Below are 22,972 nucleotides of genomic sequence, written 5' to 3'. Positions count from 1 at the left end.
TATTTTGCTAGGAGTCAGTGGCGTACCATTTTATTCTCCAATTTTTTTTAATATATAAAACTCGTATGAACACCACTGGTTGAAATAAATATAATTTATGAAGGGCATACTGCATACCTGTAAAATAAAATTACCATATACAACTATCACTGGCAGGGATCCATTTGTTTACAAGATTATATTTCTAATAAAACTACATTTTATTAAGTGGTATTTTATTGTAAATAAACTTAATAAGAATGACTTAAAATATAATATAAACACAAACCTTTTTTTACAATTAAATTAAATCTATTGTTTAGGAAAAGTAATTTTTTCTATAATACTTGTTCTTAAGGGCATATGTGGTGATAGTAAATTTGGATCACCAAACATGGTAAGTGGTAATTTAACCTCCTGCACACCGCATTCCTTATTTGTAAACTCTCGAATTACAAAATCTTTTGTAAAATCGTGAAATATCCTCGTATCATTCACTCTAACCATAACACCGTCTACTCTTAAGAAGAAACGAAGTAAAATGAAAAACGAACTAGGCATTACTCTCTAAAACATTAACAGAAATTTAGTATGTATACATTTATGTACACAAAGTTACTTACAATTTTTATAGTACATGATGATATGCCATTATCATGTAACTCATCTTCATATAGCATCATTTCATGATAAAATAAGATTTTCTCTTTCTGCTTTAACATTTCCATATCTATTTTTTCATCTGTAGGTTCTATTATGGCGTCCTCTGATATGGTACCAGTATAATCTGTACTAAATGTCCAATCAAATGGTTTTAGTTTCTGTTCCAGATGTTCGGCAGACCTAAATGAAGATTATTTAATTTTAAATTTTAATCCACAAAGTATGAACATACCTTGTACTTTGCCATTCTACCGAGCAAGCAACTTGAACTGGTAGTTTTCCGTTACACACCTTTTTTAAAGCATCTAAAGTATTAAATTCGATTTTTCCTCCGCTGGGGTGTACAACTGTTAAAACATTTCTTGGAAAAACCATTTCCGGTAAATGAGGAAGTGCTAAACAATTTGTATATCTAAAAGTTGAATGAAATTGTTACGTTTTAAAATACCAAAACAACTGGTACGTACAAGCACAGTAAGCATTGCTTCTCTGGCTCATTTTTGCATTGGTCCGAAGTAGTGCATAAAGAATGTAAAATGTGGGATTTGGTGTATTTAAAAACCCATCCATTGCAATCGAACTGTTCTGCATCGGTAGGTAATCTCTGCACGTCTATTTCACCTTTCGTATTATTTATGGACATTATATTATCATTAATTTATTCATATATAAGGGAAATTCAACCACAATTCAACTAACGATGTTATTGATGTTTATTTTGAACTTTTGACGTTTTGTCAATAGGACATAACCATGTTCTTCTTCTTGCTCTCTGTTCAAGCTCCACATGGCATATAGAAATTTTTTTGCTCTATAGATTATGCTAAATGATTTCAAGGGATGGGTATGTCCCAAGGACTGTATATATTCTAAAGGACTGTTCGATCGCGTCAAATCGCCGCTGTCGTAGTCGCCGTGGAATGCTACGTCACGCGCTGACCAGCGCTCCACAGTGCGGCGGATGGTTATTCTAGCGGGACAAAATCTCAAGAGCAATGTTTGGGACTTAAAATCTAAGAACGTAGCAAATGGTCTAATATATAGCAACTATATGGTTAAATTTATTTATTTATGAACAACTTAATTAATTAATAAATAAATACAAGATAATAAAACTATGATATTATTCGTACATGACACACAAAAACCGTATTGTAAACTATTGCCAAATACATAAAATTATGATATCAAAAAACTCTAAACACTGACTTTTTTTTTAATTAATTTGTAATCTTGTGACACCCTCTATAATTTATTTTAAAAAATATATTTTATTTTGAAAATAATAAATAAGATAGATATTTTAATTTTAAAACTCGGTAATTGTAAATTCATATATAGTAAGTATCTAAAACAATTTTTTAAACTCATGGGCATTCATCTGTTAAGCTTGAACTCCCTGTGACTGTGACTACCTGTGTTGGTAACTATTGGTAACTCAAAAGATCTACATCATTCAATATATCGATATTTGAAAAAAAGTGAAAGTTTGATATCTGCAGAACAAAGGCACAAAGGATTTTAACAAATAATATACGTACAATAGAAAAGTGCATACCTTTGGCAATCTTCAACATAATTTGGCTTTCTAATAAAATGTATAAGCACTTGTAAATATTTTGTTTTCGTATGATCTTTGCCTTGCTGAGCAGAAAACGACCAAATTTCACGTCCATTTTTGTATCAATTGGAATGTCTACTATTTATTCTTATCAGTACACATTTTTTGGCTTATTTCTAACCAAACGCTTTTGTCCCGCTAAATTTATCTTCCAACGCACTGTGCGCTCGTCCGTCAAATGATAGTCAAATGCAAAAATAACTGTCACTGTCTAAAATCTTTTGCGCCAACTTCAACTCGGTCAGTAGATGACGTAAAAAAAGTGACAGTGCAGGAAGATAGAAATCGAACTATCCTTATCTCTATAGTATCCTTGGGTATGTCCGTCCTATTTTTACTTTTTGTTAGAAATTTCTCTGTTTCCGCATAAATTTTCTATTTCTACAAAAAAAACCTTGTCTACAAAACTGGGTAAAACTGTATCGTGCTGTTGTCCGTGGCTGTTGTCAAAAATAAGGCAAAAGTGTAAAATCTATGAGCAGTGTGTCAATTTGACACACACTGCTCATTCACGCCGGTTCGAGGCCGAATCAGATCGGATACCTCGTGAGTCGAAGACACTTGCCAAGTCGGTAGGCCATGATATGGCCGAGGACCGCGGTTCGGATTCCGCGTAAACAAAGTAGGCCCCGTCCAGATTAGCCCTGGCAGCAAAAAGGAGAAGTTAACTGAATTTTTTTTTTGTCTACAAAATAACCAAATACCAAATAAAAAATGATTTTTTAACGGATATTTTGAATGTTGAAGAATTTTTACTAATCCGGTGATTTTCAGAAAAAAAGTAAGAAACCAACAGATTAAATATTTTTCTTTATATAGGATTATTCCAGAGGATTATCCGAAAAAGCTATAACGATTCAAGTCCAAATATCCTGTTTAAGGATTTAACTCCTAATCTTTTTTATTGAATATTTTGGAAATAGTAGTGCGCTTTTTGGAAATATTCGCGTAGTTATAGGTATATTTTGCAATTTAAGCATCTTATCTACAGTATGTCCCCGAATTGTCTTTACAAGAGAAAAAAACTTTTTTATTATTAACATTTTGAGAAAATTGCATTCTTCATAAAAAATTTTCTTGTTCTAAAATGGTTCATCCCGTTCATACTTCAATATACCTATATGTATATTCAAATTTTCATACCGTTCTAGAGAAAATTAAAAAAAAAACATGAAAATATATACTTATGGTTGAAGTTTTCCTAAGTTTTTTAAGAAGTGTCCTAAAAATCAAATCGCGTTTCTATATGATAATATAATTTCGTTTTCATTCTTTGGCAAATTGTTAATTGTTATTGATAGAAATAGAGGAAATAGAGGATTTTAATTAAAATATTTTTCTATCAATAACAATTAACAATAATAATATTCTTTGGTTTGGTTAGGCAAACATTTTTGCTATTAATTATTAAAAAATGGTGATAAAGAACTTTTGGCACAAAAACATTTCAAATTTATGATTTCAGTCTAATAACTATTTAGTCAATATCATGCGTTTAATTTACCTCAATGATGATTATTGGTAGCTATTTTTATCAAGAGATCTTTTATACGTAAAAACTGTCGTAAATGTATATTCTTTTACTCAGTAATTTTATACAGGTATGGATAAAAAGTTATTACTCTTCAAACAAGTAAAAAATATGTAGGTGACGCCCTTCTACAAGTAGGAGTCGTATTATGGTCGTATTGACATCAAAATCAAATTTATCATGTCAAAAATCTCACAGATACCAATTTTCATCTAAATATTGACGTTACTTCATAAATTATTTGAAAAAAATCGAAATAAAAATGAAAGTTCTACACTCTGTATCTCGGAAACTAAGCATTTTAGGACATACATTTATAAGAACTTTTTTACTTGCTATCTGCGGAATATACTGCCGAAGTTTCCGGAATATAGTTCGGACCACCCTGTATGTAAAACGAAACACCCTGTATTTTGATATAAAGACTCTATTTGTCAGATATCAAATAAATTAGTGTCAATCAAAGGTGTCAATTAAAAGGAAATACATATTCTAAATATATAAAAGTCCTATAATAGAAAGAAACCATGAATGAACGAAAATCTTCAGAGATTTTTGAAGAGAATCTGTTAAAAAGAGAAAGGCAACGAAAACAGCTTACAAAAAGAGAGATAGAAAGAATGCGGGCCGAATTGCCTAAGTATAGCCTAAATGAAATTCGTCAGTAAGTGTTTCCTCTTATATTTAATTTTTGATTAAAATCACAAAATATCTCCCTTTAGAACTTCCCCTGTCATGTTAAGAAATGAAAGTAAATAATAAAGCGCCTCTCGTGTTCTTTTTGTTTTTCAAATAGATAATATAAAATATCTAATTATAACTTGTGAATTTTAATATTTTAACATAATTTTAACTATTTCTGACAATAACTAACATTTTGTTACCAAGATGACATTTTAGACGGTAACTGACATACAGGTTGTTAAATGGATAGTTACTTATAGGGGAACAGAATGGCAACCCACTAAGCAAAAAATCTCACATTACATTTGCAACATTGCAGTCAATCCCCAAACAGTTTGTTTTGTAATGTTGATTTCTAAACGTTGTGTCGTGCTTGATGAAACCTTGCTACAGAAACATTGTTTTTGAATGGTGATTAAAACGTTTTATCTGCAACATTGCAACAAAGATTCAAATGAAAGATCCGTGCAAGTTAATATTAATTAATAATATAACAAATATATCATAAGATCGAAAAAAACGGCGTCTAGTTGGCTTGGAAATGAATATCGATGACATTCCCCATATAAAATGACAGCGATTTTCTTTTCATAGCCATCGCTGACGTCTTTTTTTTTCGATCATACGGTATAAGTTAGGTTAGGTTAACGCACTTGTTTTTTACGTTTTTGGTATCACATTTTATGCTTTTCGGATGAGATTTTAATGAATGTAGATGTAAGTATAATTTTATTATTATGTGTGTTTTAATAATACTTAGCCATGAATAAGTATACCAAATTTTGTTTAGTTTAGTTTGTTTTTAAGCTGTATTTTATGTTTTAGGTTAGCTTTTAGCCAACTGAAAATTAAAGTAGATAAAATCAGGATACGAGTATATCAATCTTATGATAAAATCACAAATAATATTCAGTATTAATTATTCTCAATAATATTTTTTTAATGATGTTATAGTCATTTGAAATTTTTAAAATAAGGACATAAAGGGGCCTCAAAGATTACTGTCACAAGAGGTAAGTTTCTCATTGCTTTATTTATTACAACTGATTGTTTTGATTTTTACTACTTTAGAAATTGATTGGATATAGATTTCAAAACTTTACCGAAGAGGAATTTGAAACCATGAATAAGACAATTCAACATGCGAAAACAATTAAACTATAAGTTTGCTTTTCCTTCTACATACATACATTATGTTATACTTTCCTTTTGTATTTTTGAGTAAGAAATATAAAATAATGTTTATACCGTACCTATATATTTTGTATTATTTCAGACATTCAACTTTAAGATTTTTTTTAGAAATTCGTTGCAATACCGACGACGGCCTAAAAACCCGAAAAACCAAATTTCTTCAAACGATGGCCGCGAAAGCCTAAACTACTACATTGCACTGCAATGTTATTTGGCGGAAGATTAAGCTACCCTGAAACTTTGCATAAACCTCTCTACAATAAAAAAAGCAATGTCCAACCTTGCTTTGCGAAGTTTTGGCAATGTTCCAGCAATAAATTTTGCTTGTTGGGAACACTGTCTATTGAGAACGCATGCACTTATAGGGTTTTCTGGCGACTCGTCCCGTCGCGTCGCGTCGTCTATCGACGAGCGGGCCGAGGTTGCCATATTTCAACCATAAAGCTCTTGCCGCGAGTAATAATCAAATTAACAACCTGTATATCATATATGTCATAATATTTTAATTTTAAATATGTATGTAATACATAGATGTAATATAATTTAAATTAATATAATGCAACTTTATACTAAGAAAACATTTATATAAATACAGTAAAGCCTAATAATATAGTTTGAAAACAATGAAAATTGAATTAAAATTAAGAAAGTTAAGCGCGACCTCTTGTGTTAAAATTAGATGATTAAATTTTCACAATTTGTACACCATTCGATGACCAGTGGGGCCTCTAGTGTTTGTTCGGGCGGTTAATCTTTTACTCCCGTTTATGGCCATTAAAGAAAAAGCTATAATGGGGGATGTTTTGTGATATAAAATTTAAAATATTACAAAAACCTTTAAATCCAGATACTTACACATGGTGTTTCAAAAAACATATGCCATCTCTCGTGGGGAGATTCCTCACGTAAAAATAAGATTTATTTTTCATATTAACATCGGCCCGATTCTGCTTTATTTCGTAGCTATATATAGGGTGTTAAAGTCTTAATAATCTTTTGATTTATTATAATTTTTTTCCAAGTACTTTCAGTGATTCGAATGTAATTTTGAGGGTATGCTAAAAAACGGTCGATAAATTCATCAGGGACGTGCAAACCAAACCAAACCAAATCACTGGAATATTTTTCAAAAAAAAATCATGTGCGCTACTGACTTTTTTCTTTTGATATCAAAATTGTGTAGGCCGTTTAATGCCAATTAAAAGTTATCTCTTGATATTTTGTCGAATTCGGCCTCCTTGATGGGATAAACAATTTTATTCCATACCCATGTTTATAGTAACTTTTTTTCATATCTTTTGATGAGGAATCAATGAGTGCTTATTTAAAACTTTCGCAAGTTAATGATATTAAAATTGTTTAAGGGTTGCTATTAGACTTGGATCAAGGCAAATTAATGAAACTGCGTTTATCTCATCAAGGAGGCCGAAATCGACAAAATACCAAGAGACAACTTTTAATCGGCATTAAACTGCTTACACTATTTCGCTAACAAGAGAAAAAAAGTCAGTGGTGTACATGCTTTTTTTAGAAAAAATATTCTAGTTATAACCCATATGCCCGCCCCTGGTGAATATGTCGACACTTTTTTAACTTTAAAATATGTCGCATTTATAGTAACTTTTACCCTCAGGGTGCTCAACATCATGCTAGAAAAAGCGGAACGGCGTATCGGCGTATCGACCTTGAATTCATCTGTCAAAAATTTCAGCCAATAGAATTACTGGAAATCTATTCAAGGCCAATACGCCGATACGCCGCTTCCGTTTTTTCTAGGATGGTATGGATGCATCCTCAAAATTTCATTCGAAACGTTTCTCTCTTCCAATCCTTTTTATTGCTCCATACTACAGTTAGGTGTTTCTCAGAGTTGCACATTCTTAATTAACATACAGGGTGGCGATGGCGCCTTTCATACGCCGAGGAAGTTCCAAGGAGAACGGTAGTTTATGTCGAAATTCAATTTTAGCAGCGTATGTATGTTAACTGGAAGCATTTTATAAAAATATATAGAATTATACAGGGTGCCCAAAAAAAGTTACACATTAAAGTTGTGTTTTTTCTAACGGAACACCCTATGTATTAATTGATTTTCGGATTCTAGAAAAAAAAAATAAAGGTGAGTTTTAATAAAGAAGCTTATGCCTAAAATCTAAGGATTTTGACATATTTCACATTATGTGAAAATGAAGAGTAAATTTTAAATTTCGATAACAGCTGTCTAAATTTTAGTTGACCTTGTATAGCCTGTTATTTAGTTACAGTAACCATTGTATGTTAAACCAAATTGAAATTTGACACGAAAAAAGTTATACAGGGTAGACAAAATTAATATGGAAAATTAGTCACTTTTAATAGCAAGTTACTCCTTTATTTTAAATGGAACATCCAGTATATTATTCCGGTGTTCAATGGGGAATTTATATGTCTTCAAAATATTATTAAGGTTGCCTACCCCTCAGACCAAGATTTTCCTAGATATTTTAATTTTTATGATTTTGCGTCAGTAGATCTTTATTATCTGAAAAAATCTAGGGTGGCTGTGTGATATATATTATATTTTCATTTTAAAAGGCATATGTGGAGTTCTACCTCTAAAAGCAGCTACAATAATTTCTCTCATGTTGTCGACAATAGTTGGTCGAATTTTGTAAACACTGTCTTTAACATATCTCCATAAAAAAACATACTAGATAAAATCAGAAGCATTTCCATTCACCAACTAACGGTATCATATCAATTCTCTCTGATGTAGGATATGTTTGCATTTTCGGGGCAAATTTCTGAGATTTTTTTTTGTTTTAACTGACACTAAATGATAACTGGTTGTTAAAGTTGGACTAATTAGACAGCTATGTTAAAGTGACGTCAAACATATCACAGCCATCTAGATTTTATCAAATAATAAAGATCTACTCAGATCAAATCAGGTAAATGAAAATATCTAGGAAAATCTTCGTTTGAGGGGTAGGCAACCTTATTAGTGTTTTTTAAAGGTGCTTTTAAAGGTGAAATGTTCAATATTAATTTTATCTCACCCTGTATAACTTTTTGGATCAAGTTTTAATTTGATTTAACGTACAATAGTTAATTTAACTACATATTAGGCTATACCGGGTAAATCTCAATTTAGGTAGCTTTTATTGTAATTTAAAAATTGTTCTTTATTTCTAGAAAATGTTAAATATGTCAAAAACCTTACATTTTAGTAATATTATTCTCTCATAAAACTGACCTCTATTTTTCTTCCAGAATCAGAAAATCAATTAATATATAGGATGTTCCGTTACAAAAAACACAACTTTGATATGTACCTAACTTTTTTTGGAGACACCCTGTAGAACTCTCTATATTTTTAAAAAGTGCTCTGAATTAACCTACATATGCTCACAAAATTTCATTTCAATACCAACTGTCGTTCTCCTTGGAGCCTCCGCGGCATATGAGAGGCGCCACCCTGTATTTATTAATTAATTTCCAATTTTTTTTAAGGTACAAACTGCCATATTACGAAGCTCTCTTGCTGCAGTTGCACGAAAGCGGTCACTTGGGCACAGAGGCGTACATCCAAAGTATTTTCGACGTTCAAAATAAGTTACGGGAGGAGGCTGGATATCAGAGTAACATATGGCAACAGCCCATCTTAAAGTTCAGCGAGAAAGAGTTGCGCAAACTGAGCGATGCCCTTGTAAAGAGCGAAGATGAACATAATATAGGTAGGATCACAGATCACATAGAATGTTACCTGTGATAATAGTTTAGTCCTCAAATTTCTCATAAATTCAGATGATACATTTGCTGATAATGTTAACTTGACTAGCAAGACGTCCATACATAATTTAAAATAAAGCTATACTGAGTGCCAAAAAAGCAGAACACTTGTATACAGGGTCCGGCAATAGTGCGTCGAGCATCTGTAGCTCCTAGAATAAAATAACTTGTTTAAGTGTAAATCTAAAGTATTGTTACGTTTTTCGTCGGTTCCGTGTGGATAGAAAGTCACAATTTATTTAAACACAATTTATTTAACACTAATTAACAAAAACAATAACGATAAAAGACTTCAAGAACTATTTACAAACGATTTATAACTATTTATCTAGAAAGAATTTATTTTGAATTTTAGCGCGTCAACTGTACTCGTCTATTTATTTCTGTCCTCCTCAGGCCCCAGCCGTCGGATTTTATACCCACAGCTAAAAAGTTTCTCGAATAATCCATAGATCATTAGGTGCATAGAGAAGGTTTCGAATGTTCTCGTATGTACTACTCCATTCCAGTGGAACTCGATTCTTCTCGAACGTTCGAATGAATAATTACGGTATCTATTCTTTAATGCGATGTTAAGATTAGTGATGGGAAAAACCGATTAATTTCAATAATCGAGTACTCGAGTATCAAGCGATTGCAATAACCGAGTGATCACTCGAGCGAAATATCGCTCGTATTTAAAAATACGGTTTTTTGTCCGTCTCATGTTGTAAGTACTCGTTAACGCCAAGCGCCAAGCAGTAAGCTGCGCGCGCAGGGCACATATTCTTTCGGTAATGAACGGCAAGTAGTAAGCGGCGAGCGATTCGCTTGATCGCCTGATTTAGTTTATTTCGAAGCATTGTCGATGTAGGTCGTAAAATTTTGTCCCTCAGATACACAAGGGATAAGTATACCGGGTGCGTCTCAAAAGTGGCTCACCCCTATAACTTTTTTATTTTTTTTAGACAAAAAACTAGATTTGGTATGTCAGTATATGAAATAAATTTGGATTGATTGACGTATTCAATTGTTATTGGTCACTTCCTGTTTCACCGGAAATGACTACAACTTTTGATTTTTAAATGGCACCCATTTTATTTTTTCAGATAAAACAACGAGATTTGGTATGTTATAGTATATGACATAAATTGGGATTGATTGATATATTCGATTGTTTTTCAATTTCTGCAACTTTTGATTTTTAAATCGCACCCTCGGTACTTTTTTACTTTATTCGGTAGAAAATGACACTCTGAAGAAAGAATGATATATCACATGTCAACATTTGACATTTTCGCATATGGTTTATTTGAAATTGTAACATGCGGTTCATAACGACAATTTGACTGGAAGTACCAAGTGTGTGGTATCAAATTATTCGTAAAAAAATTCTTCTTCGAAATATGCTAATGAGCCACGCTCGTTCCATTTGAAAAAAATTGAGATATGATCAAAAATACGATTTGAGCATCTTTTAACCGACCACGGCAAGACACTAAAAACATTAGACGATCAAATCTATTTTTCCAAGCAGGCTCCTTGATTAAAAATTAGTGTTTTTAACACAGCCATGGCACTCTAGATTGAAATTTAAAATACAATTTGTTTTTAAGCGAATATGTCAAAAGTTGACATATGATACGTCATTCTATTTAGAATGTCATTTTTTATCGAATAAAGTAAAAAAAAAATACCGAGGATACCATATAAAATCAAAAATTGTAGTCATTTCCGGTGAAACAGGAAGTGACAGAAAACAATTGAATACGTCAATCAATCCTAATTTATGTCATATACTAACACACCAAATCTCATTTTTTTATCTAAAAAAATAAAAAAGTAATAGGGGTGAGCCACGTTTGACACGCACCCGGTATATACGGCGTCGTATAAATTTTCCACCTGCAATGTATGTAGAAAATTCGCTCGGCTTTTTATCGAGTATGTCACATTAAAATCGGATTTCAATTTATTTCATTCTAAGATCGCTTGCGTTCGTCGCTTGGTACTCGTCACTTGCATCGCTCGTTCATAATCGAGCGATGACGGTTATTTCAATAATCGAGTACTCGAGCAAAAATTCGCTCGAGTACTCCCATAACTAGTTAAGATCATCTGAGGGCGGGACATATAGTTAGGTTAGGTCATGGTTAGGTCGAGTCGAAACGGGTCCGCAACAGTATGTACGAGGATGTATTTCAGGAAAATATTTTTACTTCTATAGGGTGGCTCAAAAAAGTGGGAGTGGATCGTGATGAGTTTTTTTAAATGGAACACCCTGTATATTATTGCATTTTTGGCTTCCTTTCAGATCACTTTACATAATCCTAAGACGTGAGTAAATATATTTTGATAGTTTCAAAGATATTAATAAATAAATAAAAATTATAAAATTTTCAGCCTTTCTTAAAAAAATTATTAATAATTCAAGAACTGTCCTGAAATCAAAAGTATATTAGGTATTTACTTTAGATGGTCTGTACTTACTCTGCTATAATTATGGTAATCGTAAATCATATATGATGTTCAAAATTCTAAGCCAAACTTTCTAAAATATAAAATAATTTTTCTTTGTTTTTTTTAAGTATATTACTTTTTCAAGAGATGGAGAATTAAAAAACGAACATTTTATGTATTTGGACTATTTCAAAATTTTTAACGGTTTTGCAGATATTCGCGGTTTTATATTTCATATGGCATGTTCCACAGTAATTTTTACCAAAGGCCGCCCAATGATTTTTCTCTCGTATTTTATCATTGAATGCGGCATATGAAATAATACTGCGTGTATCTGCAAAACTATTAAAAATTTTCAAATACTTTAAATACAAAAAATTTTCATTTTTTAACTCTCCATATAATAAAAAAATAATATACAGAACATAATATACCATTTAAAAAAACAAAGAACAAATATTTTATATTTCACAAAGTTTGGTTTGGAAGGGTTGAAAAATATATATTTTTGATTTATTTTTTAATATTTCTGAAACTATCGAAATATAGTTACTCATATTTAGGATTATGTACAGTGATCAGAAAGGAAGCCAAAAATACAGTAATATACAGGGTGTTCCATTTAAAGAAAATCACATCCAGATCCACTCACACTTTTTTAATCCACCCTATAGAAGTTAAAATATTTTCCTGAAATACACCCTGGTACATACTTTAGGTTTGCACTTAAACAAAATTTCCAAATTTTTTATTCTAGGAGCTACAACTGCCCGACGCGACGCACTATTGAAGGACCCTGTATGTTTATCAATATGAGAATTCAATATTTTTTTGCTGGCTGCCTTAGAATGTATAGTCTGTCCAACGACAAGATCCTTGACAGTGATAGATGTGTCTGTCATTTTAATTTCAAAGTAGTTTATTTTATTTTACAAAGAAATAAGTTGGTACAACTGGAACGCATAGCAGGAAATTAATATATTTAAAATTTGACTGATAAGTGATTACTTCAAAATATTGTAAAAAAACTTGTAAGTGAGTTATTTTATTAAAAAAAAACGGTATGTGTTAATACAAAACAAGCAAGAACAAAACATACCAAAAAAATATAAAAAAGAACTATGTATCTCTTACTTTCAAGCTTCAAGAAACTTCCCGCATTTATTATTACAGTTCGTCTGCTGGATCTGTGTCTATGAAAGGAATGGGGACAAAAAATATTTAAATAAACAACAATATATTTTATACGTCGACTTGACGAGTACGTCATCGCAAATCGCTCCGCCTACTCATTTTATTGGCTACTTGCAAATTTGTCGAATTTTTATTGATGGGACGCGTCGTCCAATTTTTTACGAAAAACATGGAGAGAATATCGTTTCCCCTCTCACGGATACCCCGTAGCTACAGAACGGACAGACGTACTGTATATTTATCAATATAACTTATGTACAAATACAAATTTGTAATATTCCACAGGAATCAATAAAACAACATCAATAAAACAAACTATTTTATTAATAATAACACTTACCAAATTTTATACCTTAAAGGTTGATTAATTAACTTTAATCTTATTTTTTTTTAACCAGTACGTTTTGACATTGTTTTTCTGCAGTACTAAAATCCATTATTTACCTATCGTGTGCGATATTTTACAGTTAATCCAGTTTTTAGTATATGTTTAGTACGATTCTTGCACCATATACGAGATTCACTTATCTACGACGAGATGGTATACAAACTCTATTGATGGTAACTTTATTGGTGTATAAGACTTTTTGCCTGGGCAGCAAGTATTAACTATAAACTGTGCTTCTGGGACTACAGCTAATTTTCCTTCGATTTTTCCTCCACTTGACTTCAAAAGACACAAAACACACATAATAACACGAATAAAAATGCATCATCTTCCAAAACGCAGATATTTGACAAAAAAATTGACACTAAATTATAACCAATAATTTGGCAAGACTTTGACAAGCCTCAAATATCTAAAGGCGAGTTCATACGCATCGGCGTCCGTTTGTCGTTTATCTTTCCGTCAAACCAATAAAATTGAAATAAGATCTGTCATTTTTGAAATAAACCAATTAAACTTGGTTAAAAACAAGAGACGACGCATGACGGATTTATATTTAAACCCATCCATAGTTAACTTAAAAAATATTAGAGACTTTTTTTAGTAAAATAAATAGACTTAGATAAATAGAATGGTATGGGACATCATCTGCTTTTCTTCTGTCATCGTCTGTCGAAATCTTACCTGAGAAAAAAAAACAGAGTATAGTTAAAGTGGGCAACGCTGTGCCGGTCAAGCTTAAACACGTGACTAAGAGTTTATTTGATATGAACTATAGGTAGTGTTATTTTACTAATAAGATTAGTTTTATTAGGTAATTATAGAAAAGAAACAGAGATTTTACTAAGTACTGGCATCGAGTTCTCTTTTTATATGCAAGATTGGTTATGGCTTGGAAAACTACTTCTTCAGAAAGCGATCGATAACGCCAAGACCAATCAAACGACTGGAAAACATGAAGCGTTGGTTAGATTTGTTTTTTCAAAATTGTTAATTGAGAAAGGTAAATTTTCCCATTTTGTAAAATGCGTGTACGAAAAAAATCTTAGAGAAATAGGTAAAACTAGAGATGTTCTAAAGTAGTGATGGGAAAAATCGATTAAATTCAATAATCGAGTATTCAAGCGATTGCAATAATCGAGCGAAATATCGCTCGTATTTAAAAATACGGTTTTTCGACCGTCGCTTGTTGTAAGTACTCGTTAACGTCAAGCGCCACGCAATAAGTTGCGTGCGAAGAGCACATATTCTTTCGGTGATGAATGGCAAGTAGCAAGCGACGAGCGATTCGCTTGATCGCTTGATTTAGTTTATTTCAAAGCATTGTCGATGTAGGTCGTAAAATTTTGTCCCTCAGATACGCAACGGATAACGTCGTATAAATTTGCTACCTGCAATGTATGTAGAAAATTCGCTGGGCTTTTTATCGAGTATGTAACATTAAAATCGGATTTCAATTTATTTCATTTTAGGATTGCTTCCGTTCGTCGCTCGTAACTCACCACTTGCATCGCCGAGCGATGTCGGTTATTTCAATAATCGAGTACTCGAGCGAATTTTCGCTTGTGTTATCCCATCACTATTCTAAAGTACTAATAGCAATTCGTTTTTGTTTATAAAATAATAATAAATAAATAATTTTATCAATTTACAAGACGCTATAGCTGCTGAGCAATAATTACAGTTTGTCACCCCCTATGAATTTAGTCTAATAAGTTAATGCCTATACATATACAGGGTGGTCCGAACTGTATTCCGGAAATTTCGGCAGCATATTCTGCAGATAAAAATAAATAAAAAAGTTCTTATAAATGTATGTTCTATAATGCTTACTTTCGGAGATACAGGGTGTAGAAGTTCCACTTTTATTTCGAGTTTTTCCAAATAATTTCTGAAGTAAAGTCAATATTTGGATGAAAATTAGTGTCTGGGAGATTTTTTGACATAAGAAATTTGATTTTGATGTCAATATTACTCCTAGTTGTAGAGGGCGTCACCTACATATTTTTTAACCGGTTTGAAGAGAATAACTTTTCGTCCGTATCTACATAAAACTACTGAGTAAAAAAATATATATTTACGACGTTTTTTACGCAAAAAAAGGTCTCTTGGTAAAAATCGCTACGTGTAATGATTCTCGAGATATTTAGAATCGAAATTATCAATACCTGTCATCATTGACATAAATTAAACATGTTGACTAGAGTTAAAACTGAAATTATAAATTTGAAATGTTTTGTGTCAAAAGCATAACAGAAACTGTTTTATCATCATTCTTTCGAAGAAAAATTTATGATTAATTTATCATAATACATACTCATCATGTTTATTTTTTGTTAATAATGAGCTGAATTGACTACTTCCATTCTAAATATCTTGAGGACGGTTGCTCGTAACGATTTTTACATTTTTTCGTTACATTTTTTACGTAAAAAATCAGGGAAATGTATATTTTTTACTCACTAGTTTTATACAGGTACGGACGAAAAGTTATTATTCTTCGAAATAGTTAAAATACATGTAGGTGGCGCCCCCCGCAAATAGTAGTCATACTGATATCAAAATCAAATTTCTCATATCAAAAAAACTCGCAGACACCAACATTCATCCAAATATTGACGTTACTTATTATTTGGAAAAAATCGAAATAACAATGAAACTTCTACACCCTGTATCTCCGAAACTATAAGCATTTTAGGACATACATTTATACTCTTTTTTTTATCTCTATATTTTTATCTGCAAAATATGCTGCCAATGTTTCCCGAATACAGTTCGGACCACCCTGTATACCGGGTGTGTCTCAAAAGTGGCTCACCCCTATAACTTTTTATTTTTTCAGATTTGGTATGTTTTTTATGACATAAATTAGAATTGATTGACGTATTCAATTGTTTTTGGTCACTTCCTGTTTCACCGGATTATTCGATAGAAAATAACACTCTCATTCTGAATAGAATGACATATCATAATATGTCAATTTTTGACATTTTCGAATATGGTTTATTTGAAATTGCAACATGCGGTTCATAGCGACAATTTGACTCGAAATACCAAGTGTGTGGTACCAAATTATTCGTAAAAAAATATCTTTTCCAAATATGATAATGAGCCACAATTTCCATTTGAAAAAATTGAGATATGATTAAAAATATGATTTGGACATCTTTTAACTGGTCAGGACAAAACACTAAAAACATTAGACAATCAAATTTATTTATCCAAGGGTCCTTGATTTAAGATTAGTGTTTTTAACACAGCAATGGCACTCTAGATTGAAATTTAAAATGCAATTTTGTTTTAAGAGAAAATATCAAAAGTTGACATATGATATGTCATTATATTTTGAGTGTCATTTTTTATCGAATCATGCCATTCAAAAATCAAAAGTTGTAGTCATTTCCGGTGAAACAGGAAGTAGCCGAAAAGAATTGATTACGTCAATCAATCCTAATTTATGTCATATACTAATATACCAAATCGCGTTTTTTTCTATCTGAAAAAATCAAAAAGTTATAGGGGTGAGCCACTTTTGAGACGCACCCGGTATATTATACAATATTGACTGGTCGTTATTGTTAATCCGTATCTGACTATCCGTATCATATTGACGTATAGCTGCATTTTATATGATAAGTCTTTTAACTTATAACTTATTATCTGTATTATTATGTATTATAGTGAAAGAGTTTGAGAATGCGGAAGAACACTTGATAATTGCCAGAAAACTAAGCGCCGGCAAAAGTTGGAACGTCAAGCAGTTCTTTCCAGATTACACCGATTCCAACACACTGTTTATGAACGCGAATTACTTACTGCACTTGGTGTACATGAAATTGGCACGCCAGTGGGCTAGAACCGACCAAGCAAAAGCTATCGAGTTCGCTATATTGGCAAAAAGAAGAGCAAACGAAGGTATGTACCTGTTAGGGTGCGCATCCACGTCATCTTAGAAAAAGCAGAACGGCGTATCGGCGTCACGACCTTGAATAAATTTCCAGTAATTCTATTGGCTGAAATTTGACATATGAATTTTCGAAAAATTTCAGTCAATAGAATTTCTGGAAATTGATTCAAGGTCGTTACGACGATCCGCTTTTTCTAGAATGATGTGGATGCACCCTCAATTATCAAACAAACGATAAATCACTTCAACTCAATGACTAAAGAATTCAAGGGCATGTAACGCCCATATACGGGCTGCAGCAGACTTTGTTACGTTAGACGCCATCATTTTGGAGCCTACGGATAAGTCACCATTTCGTCAACAGTGACAATTTTAGCGATTTTTAATAATTTGTTTTGTGTAGTGAACTTTTTATAAACTTTATTACAATGGTGATGTAACTATTTGGTCTCGGGTGTTATATGTCCTTGTATTCTTTAGTCATTGCTTCAACTACAATTATTCTCTACTTAGATAACACACAAAAAAAATACCACGGCTATGGCGACTGTTATTTTCATAACTTAGTTTTAGAAGTAACAACTGTTAAATAGCCGCTACACTATCTCCGAAATGTTTTACGAAATATTTATGGAAATATTTCGTAAAACATTTTTGTTAGAAAATTGTTAAAAAAAGTTTTGTTAACCCAGATTAACAATAAAAAACAAACAACCAATCACGGCGCGTCTCGATCAATTTCAGGAAACATGGGACCTAATTTTTATAACACGGGCTTACAGTACATTTGCTGGATCTGTGTCTATGGAAGGAATGCGGACAAAAAACATTTAAATAAACAGCAATAAATGTTATACGTCGACTTGATGAGTACGTCACCGCAAATCGCTCCGCCCACTCATTTTATTGGCTACTTGCAAATTTGTTGAATTTTTATTGATGGGACGCGTCGTCTATTTTTTTACGAATAACATCGAGAGAATATCGTTTCCCCTTCCACGGATACCCCGTAGCTACAGAACGGACAGACGTATATTTATCGTGCTATTTTGTGAAATATCACGAGACAATCAAGGTCAAACGTTGTTTTGGCTTCAGAAAAATAAGTAAACATGGAAAAACTGATATAAAAAGAGTTGCCGATGGCAAATTAAATTGGTTATGCTTCGAAGGTTACACAAGAATATTTAGTTTTAATCATTGTCTAATATTATTAATTACAACATAGTAAAAAACATAAAACAGTGACTAACTAGCGGTCTACCATTTATCGGCTTATAATCCATGGTATTGCGCCTCATGAACAAAATACACACAAAATTATTTAAAAAACCGTCTAATTATTTATTATTTCTGGTTATGGTAAAGTAACATTTATACTGTTGTCTGTAGCAAAGTTTAGTGTACGAATTTGGTTTTGTTTTTCTAATTTTAATTATCGAAATCCCCTGCATAATAAATATTAGTTGAATGAATTTATATTAAACCATCCTGGGTGCTAATAAAAGTATCGTTTGCAGATTTTTCTTAAGAACAATAAAAGAACATTGCTTTTAAATAATGTGCGTGATCATACTTTGGTTGACATCGGGTCAATTAATAATTTTCACAAGCGGATATATTGACAATGTTACCAGTATTACTCATCAAGCAATACTACTGTTATATTAATCAATTAAGGCCGTAAACAAACATATCATATACAATTTTATATACTAATTCATTATAATAAAATTAAATCATAAAAATATTGTAATTATATTCCTGCAGTTTAAGTGAAAAGTTATGTTCCTAAATATCTACTATACATAATAAACGCGTGTTCAAATATTAATTCTGTGGAATATAAATATAACACAAAACGAGATGTAATTAACGAAATATCATCGTAACAACGGCTATTTTAGAAACGTCTAGATTTACTTATTTCGCTGAGATTTATGAAAAAAAAATCCTTTGCCTCCGGTACAGATACCGACACGTTTTGGAAATAGCTCAAAACAAAACAAAATTGAACGGGGCAACAAAAAACGCCAAAAAAATCCCCCCTCGCCCTCCTCATGACGCTTTTAAGAATCGAAAGTAGGTCGAGGCAAATCGAAGTGGGTCAAGACAACTGGAAATAAATCGAAATGCGTTCAAAGTTGGGCGACGAAATGCGACCTTGACATGTTTCGAATAGTTTCTGGTAGTGATGGGTTGTTATTTAACTATCTGTTATTTTATAACAATTATTTATAAATAACATAACGCAACCGTTACTACTTCTAAAAAATAACAGATATAAAATAACGACACGTAGAGATCGGCCGCTCGTGAAACGAAAAACGAAGTCGCCGCTCTGCACCACCACGAAATCCTATGCTGCTCGAAGCAATTCCAAAAAACAACTAGTATGGATGGAAAACATGTTATTTCGTCAACCATCGATACAGGCGGCGAGACAACGGACAACGGAGTGGGGAAAGCGCTACGGCGAACGTAGCTGCTTCGGTCGAAACCGTCGATGGTCGTATTGGGTTTGCAACAGCTTAAAAATAATAGATAGGATATAAAAGAAGCAGTTTTTGAAACAGTTGCGGGCATAACGCCTGGCGGTCGAGATAACAGGAGTGGGAAAGAAACGCTGCTGCATCGGTCGATTGTCGATGGAGGCTCGCAACGGGTTGGAGAAGCAGTCATTTTAGATATGTTGTTTTTCAACCTGTTACGAGCATAACAGGGCGGCGGTCGAGATAATCGGAGTAGGAAAGGAACGCTGCTGCATCGGTCGATTGGGAATGGAGGTTTGAAACAGGTTGGGGAATAACGCATCAGTTGTTTTAGATACATTCTGTTTCAACCTGTTACGAGCATAACGGACGGAGGTCGAGATATTATGGCGCTGTATGTTTCAGTACTTACTTATTAAGTTTCAATATTTAGGTATTTATTTATTCTGAAAAATTTTCAGAATATTTTAAGATTTTTTAAAAATGTATACAGGGTGTTTTGAAAAATCTGGTCAGTGATTAATCACGATCCTGCTTAAAGCGCTTGACGTAAAAAGCTGATTTTTGGAAAACGGATTGACTTTAGTGTGTAGAGGTTCGATAAGAAGGGATTTTTCGAAACTCGAATTCTAAGGGGGTGAAACTGCTCTCAATTATTAGAATATTTTTTATTTAAAAACCGGTGAGTTTTTCGGAAAAACTCTTAAAACACGTATATTTTATTATGTTGTTTTACATATTTTAAGATTTTTTACAAATATATACAGGGTGTTTCATAAAATATGACCATTGAGTAATCACTATTCTGCTTAAATTGCTTGACGTTTAAAGCTGATTTTTGGCAAACGGATTGACTGTGGGGTTTAGGTTCGATAAGGAGGGGTACTCAATCGAATCTCAAATTCCAACAGGGTGAAAACGCCCCTCAAATATTACAATATTTGTTATTTAAAAAACGGTTAGTCGTTCGGGAAAACGTCTGGACACGCATAATTTATTTTGTTTTTTTTTTACATATTTTGAAATTTTTTAATAAATCATACAGGGTGTTCCAAAAAGTTGAGTAATTGATTAACCACGATTCTGCTTAAACAGCCGACGTTAGAAAGCTTATTTTTGGCAAATGTGAGAAAATTTTATCCAGTTTGTATGTTAATGGAAATTCTTGTTTTGCTTTATCATCACCATTAAAATTATTAATTCGACGCGAACGAAGTTGCGGGTACACGCTAGTTTAAGTGTAAAATTAATTCGAACTCTAGTGTGTAGTTGGTTTACTTATGAAGAATATACTACACATTTTCTTATATTGCTATTTTTTGACCGCAAATGGTAAAATCATAACTAAGAGCTTCTCGCCTGTCGAGTGAGATGCACCCTGTACACTGCTACGCAATTCAAGATCTACGCGGATCGAGGGGCAGGGCGTAGGTAGATCGGAATGTATAGGTATAGACGAGTGGCGGAATTTTGGCTTTTTTATATCGCAATTTGTAAACAGCGCTTATTTGTAAACAACCACCGTTTTTAGAGAGGTATTTTAGATAACAATCGATATTTAGAAATGTTTTGACACCCTTGAAATACTACCACCGAGCACGTCATTGTTGCAACTTGCAACTGCGTTAATACGCCTGGCGGTGACCGCCTCATACTTTTTCAGATATTTAGCAGTAAAATAAAGAAACCTGTTATTTTTAAGCTGTTATTTTAAGCTGTTTTTTATAAATAACTATAACAGTTTCAACTGTTATCTAAAAATAACAGTTTTGCCCATCACTAGTTTCTGGCATAGTGTGTACCCTGTTTTACACTGTTACAGACTCTTATTATTTATAAATAACCGTTGTAAAATAACAGAATTTTACATAACAGTCCGCTTCTAAATTGTAACAAATCTTTTTATTTTGATTTAGCTTGCTTTCACGATGGAGAAACGGAGGCATTATTGTTGAAAGGGCAGTGCGAGCTGAACTTGTCCCATTTAAAGAGCGCCATTAGCACGTTTAACAAGGCCTACTATATTCAAGCCAAACTGAAATCGAACAAAGGCATGTGCGAAGCCAGAGTTGAATTGTCTAAGGCCTACCTTATGTATGTAAATTCTTTTATACCTATTTACTATTATTTTCCAGTTCATGCAAAATACTTTTATATACACAGGGTGTCCCAGAAATAAGTGCAAGTATTTTAACTGGTAGTATAGTTCAGCCCCAGAAACACGCCTATGAGGTTTTTTTCGCAAAAAAAAATTTGAAAATTCGAAATTTTTTGAATTTTTTTTAGGTTTTAGTTAAAAAACATAATTTCTTGATAATATAGCAACATATAGTGTGACCAACGGATCTGTAGCTACGGGGTATCGGCAGGGGAACGCAGTTGTAAACAAGACACGCCCAATTTCATTCATAAAATAGGCATGGGCGTACGGTGTTTTATGAAAATAATGTGTATCATAAATATAAATTCTGATTAATAATTTTTTTTCAAAAAACTTTATTCTGTTTGAATCGTTACTGTTGAGTTAGCAGATAAACACACTAAAAGCTTTTATTAAAGCTCCCTTAAATATTTTGAATAATTTTATTATTATGTGTTGTTAATATAATATAAGAAATAATTACAGCTGGGGGTTGGAACCTTTGGTGTTACACAGCAAAATAAAACACTAAATCAGCACAATACACCAAAACACTTTTACTTTTACACTGGGCGTACGTTTCGCTAACCATGTTAACATCATCAGCAGATGATCAAGACTGAGTCTTGAGGTATATTTATTTATATATCTGTACTAACTATATTTTTGTCTACAATACATAATTTTAGATATAACTATTTCCAGCAAAAAAAATCTTGAAAATAGTTAACTTTGGAAGCGCAAACAAAACATAATTTTACTCACCAGTAGATCCAATATTGCCTATTACACCAGATATGGTATCGCTCCGCCAGCACTTTTTAAAGGTTAGGTCATTGTCTACCCATGTTTCATCCAAATAGATAATACTTGGCGATATTTTCGAATTTCGCGTATATATTTATATCTCTCTCTGCAATATAATGGGCCGCTCCATTAATATTTATCTGTTATTTTGACATTTACGCC

At 32.4% G+C, this 22,972-nt stretch overlaps 2 protein-coding genes and 1 long non-coding RNA gene across 4 annotated transcripts in view; 2 read left to right on the top strand and 1 right to left on the bottom strand.

The window, feature by feature from the left end:
- Positions 1-198: 198 nt before the first annotated feature.
- LOC115884132 (TIP41-like protein) lies at positions 199-1,403 on the bottom strand. Its single transcript, XM_030902632.1, has 4 exons — positions 1,110-1,403; positions 875-1,054; positions 603-822; positions 199-546 (listed from the first exon to the last, which is right to left on the bottom strand). The coding sequence occupies exons 1-4, from the start codon at positions 1,283-1,285 to the stop codon at positions 292-294; spliced, it is 831 nt and encodes a 276-aa protein (XP_030758492.1). The 5' UTR covers positions 1,286-1,403; the 3' UTR covers positions 199-291.
- Positions 1,404-4,233: 2,830 nt separating this feature from the next.
- The window catches only part of LOC115884137, a 53,768-nt gene continuing 35,029 nt past the window's right edge, over positions 4,234-22,972 (top strand). The window contains exons 1-5 of one of the 2 annotated variants that reach the window (XM_030902642.1): positions 4,234-4,458; positions 9,165-9,388; positions 14,279-14,467; positions 17,146-17,379; positions 21,780-21,957. In XM_030902642.1, the coding sequence (XP_030758502.1) occupies positions 4,322-4,458; positions 9,165-9,388; positions 14,279-14,467; positions 17,146-17,379; positions 21,780-21,957 (962 nt within the window). In that variant the 5' untranslated portion in view covers positions 4,234-4,321. The remainder of the gene's footprint in view (positions 4,459-9,164; positions 9,389-14,278; positions 14,468-17,145; positions 17,380-21,779; positions 21,958-22,972) is intronic. The other variant, XM_030902644.1, reaches the window with a different exon arrangement.
- LOC115884138 lies at positions 5,112-5,655 on the top strand. The gene is made up of 3 exons (XR_004050502.1): positions 5,112-5,195; positions 5,304-5,491; positions 5,550-5,655. It is a non-coding gene; the product is annotated as an uncharacterized LOC115884138 (long non-coding RNA).

This window comes from Sitophilus oryzae, unplaced genomic scaffold (genome assembly GCF_002938485.1).
Source record: "Sitophilus oryzae breed Bouriz unplaced genomic scaffold, Soryzae_2.0 scaffold_2017_pilon_pilon, whole genome shotgun sequence".
NCBI lineage: Eukaryota > Metazoa > Arthropoda > Insecta > Coleoptera > Curculionidae > Sitophilus > Sitophilus oryzae.
The sequence above is the reverse complement of the archived record's forward strand: the minus strand, read 5'-3'. Positions and strand labels throughout refer to the sequence as shown.

What these genes read in the sequence shown, in the direction of transcription:
- LOC115884132 (XM_030902632.1), bottom strand. Translation starts at nt 1,285, where the DNA reads ATGTCCATAAATAATACGAAAGGTGAAATAGACGTGCAGAGATTACCT. An exon ending in GTAGAATGGCAAAGTACAAG is followed by an intron (nt 823 to 874) that starts GTATGTTCATAC and finishes ATCTTCATTTAG; the next exon opens with GTCTGCCGAACATCTGGAAC. An exon ending in CATCATGTACTATAAAAATT is followed by an intron (nt 547 to 602) that starts GTAAGTAACTTT and finishes TTAATGTTTTAG; the next exon opens with AGAGTAATGCCTAGTTCGTT.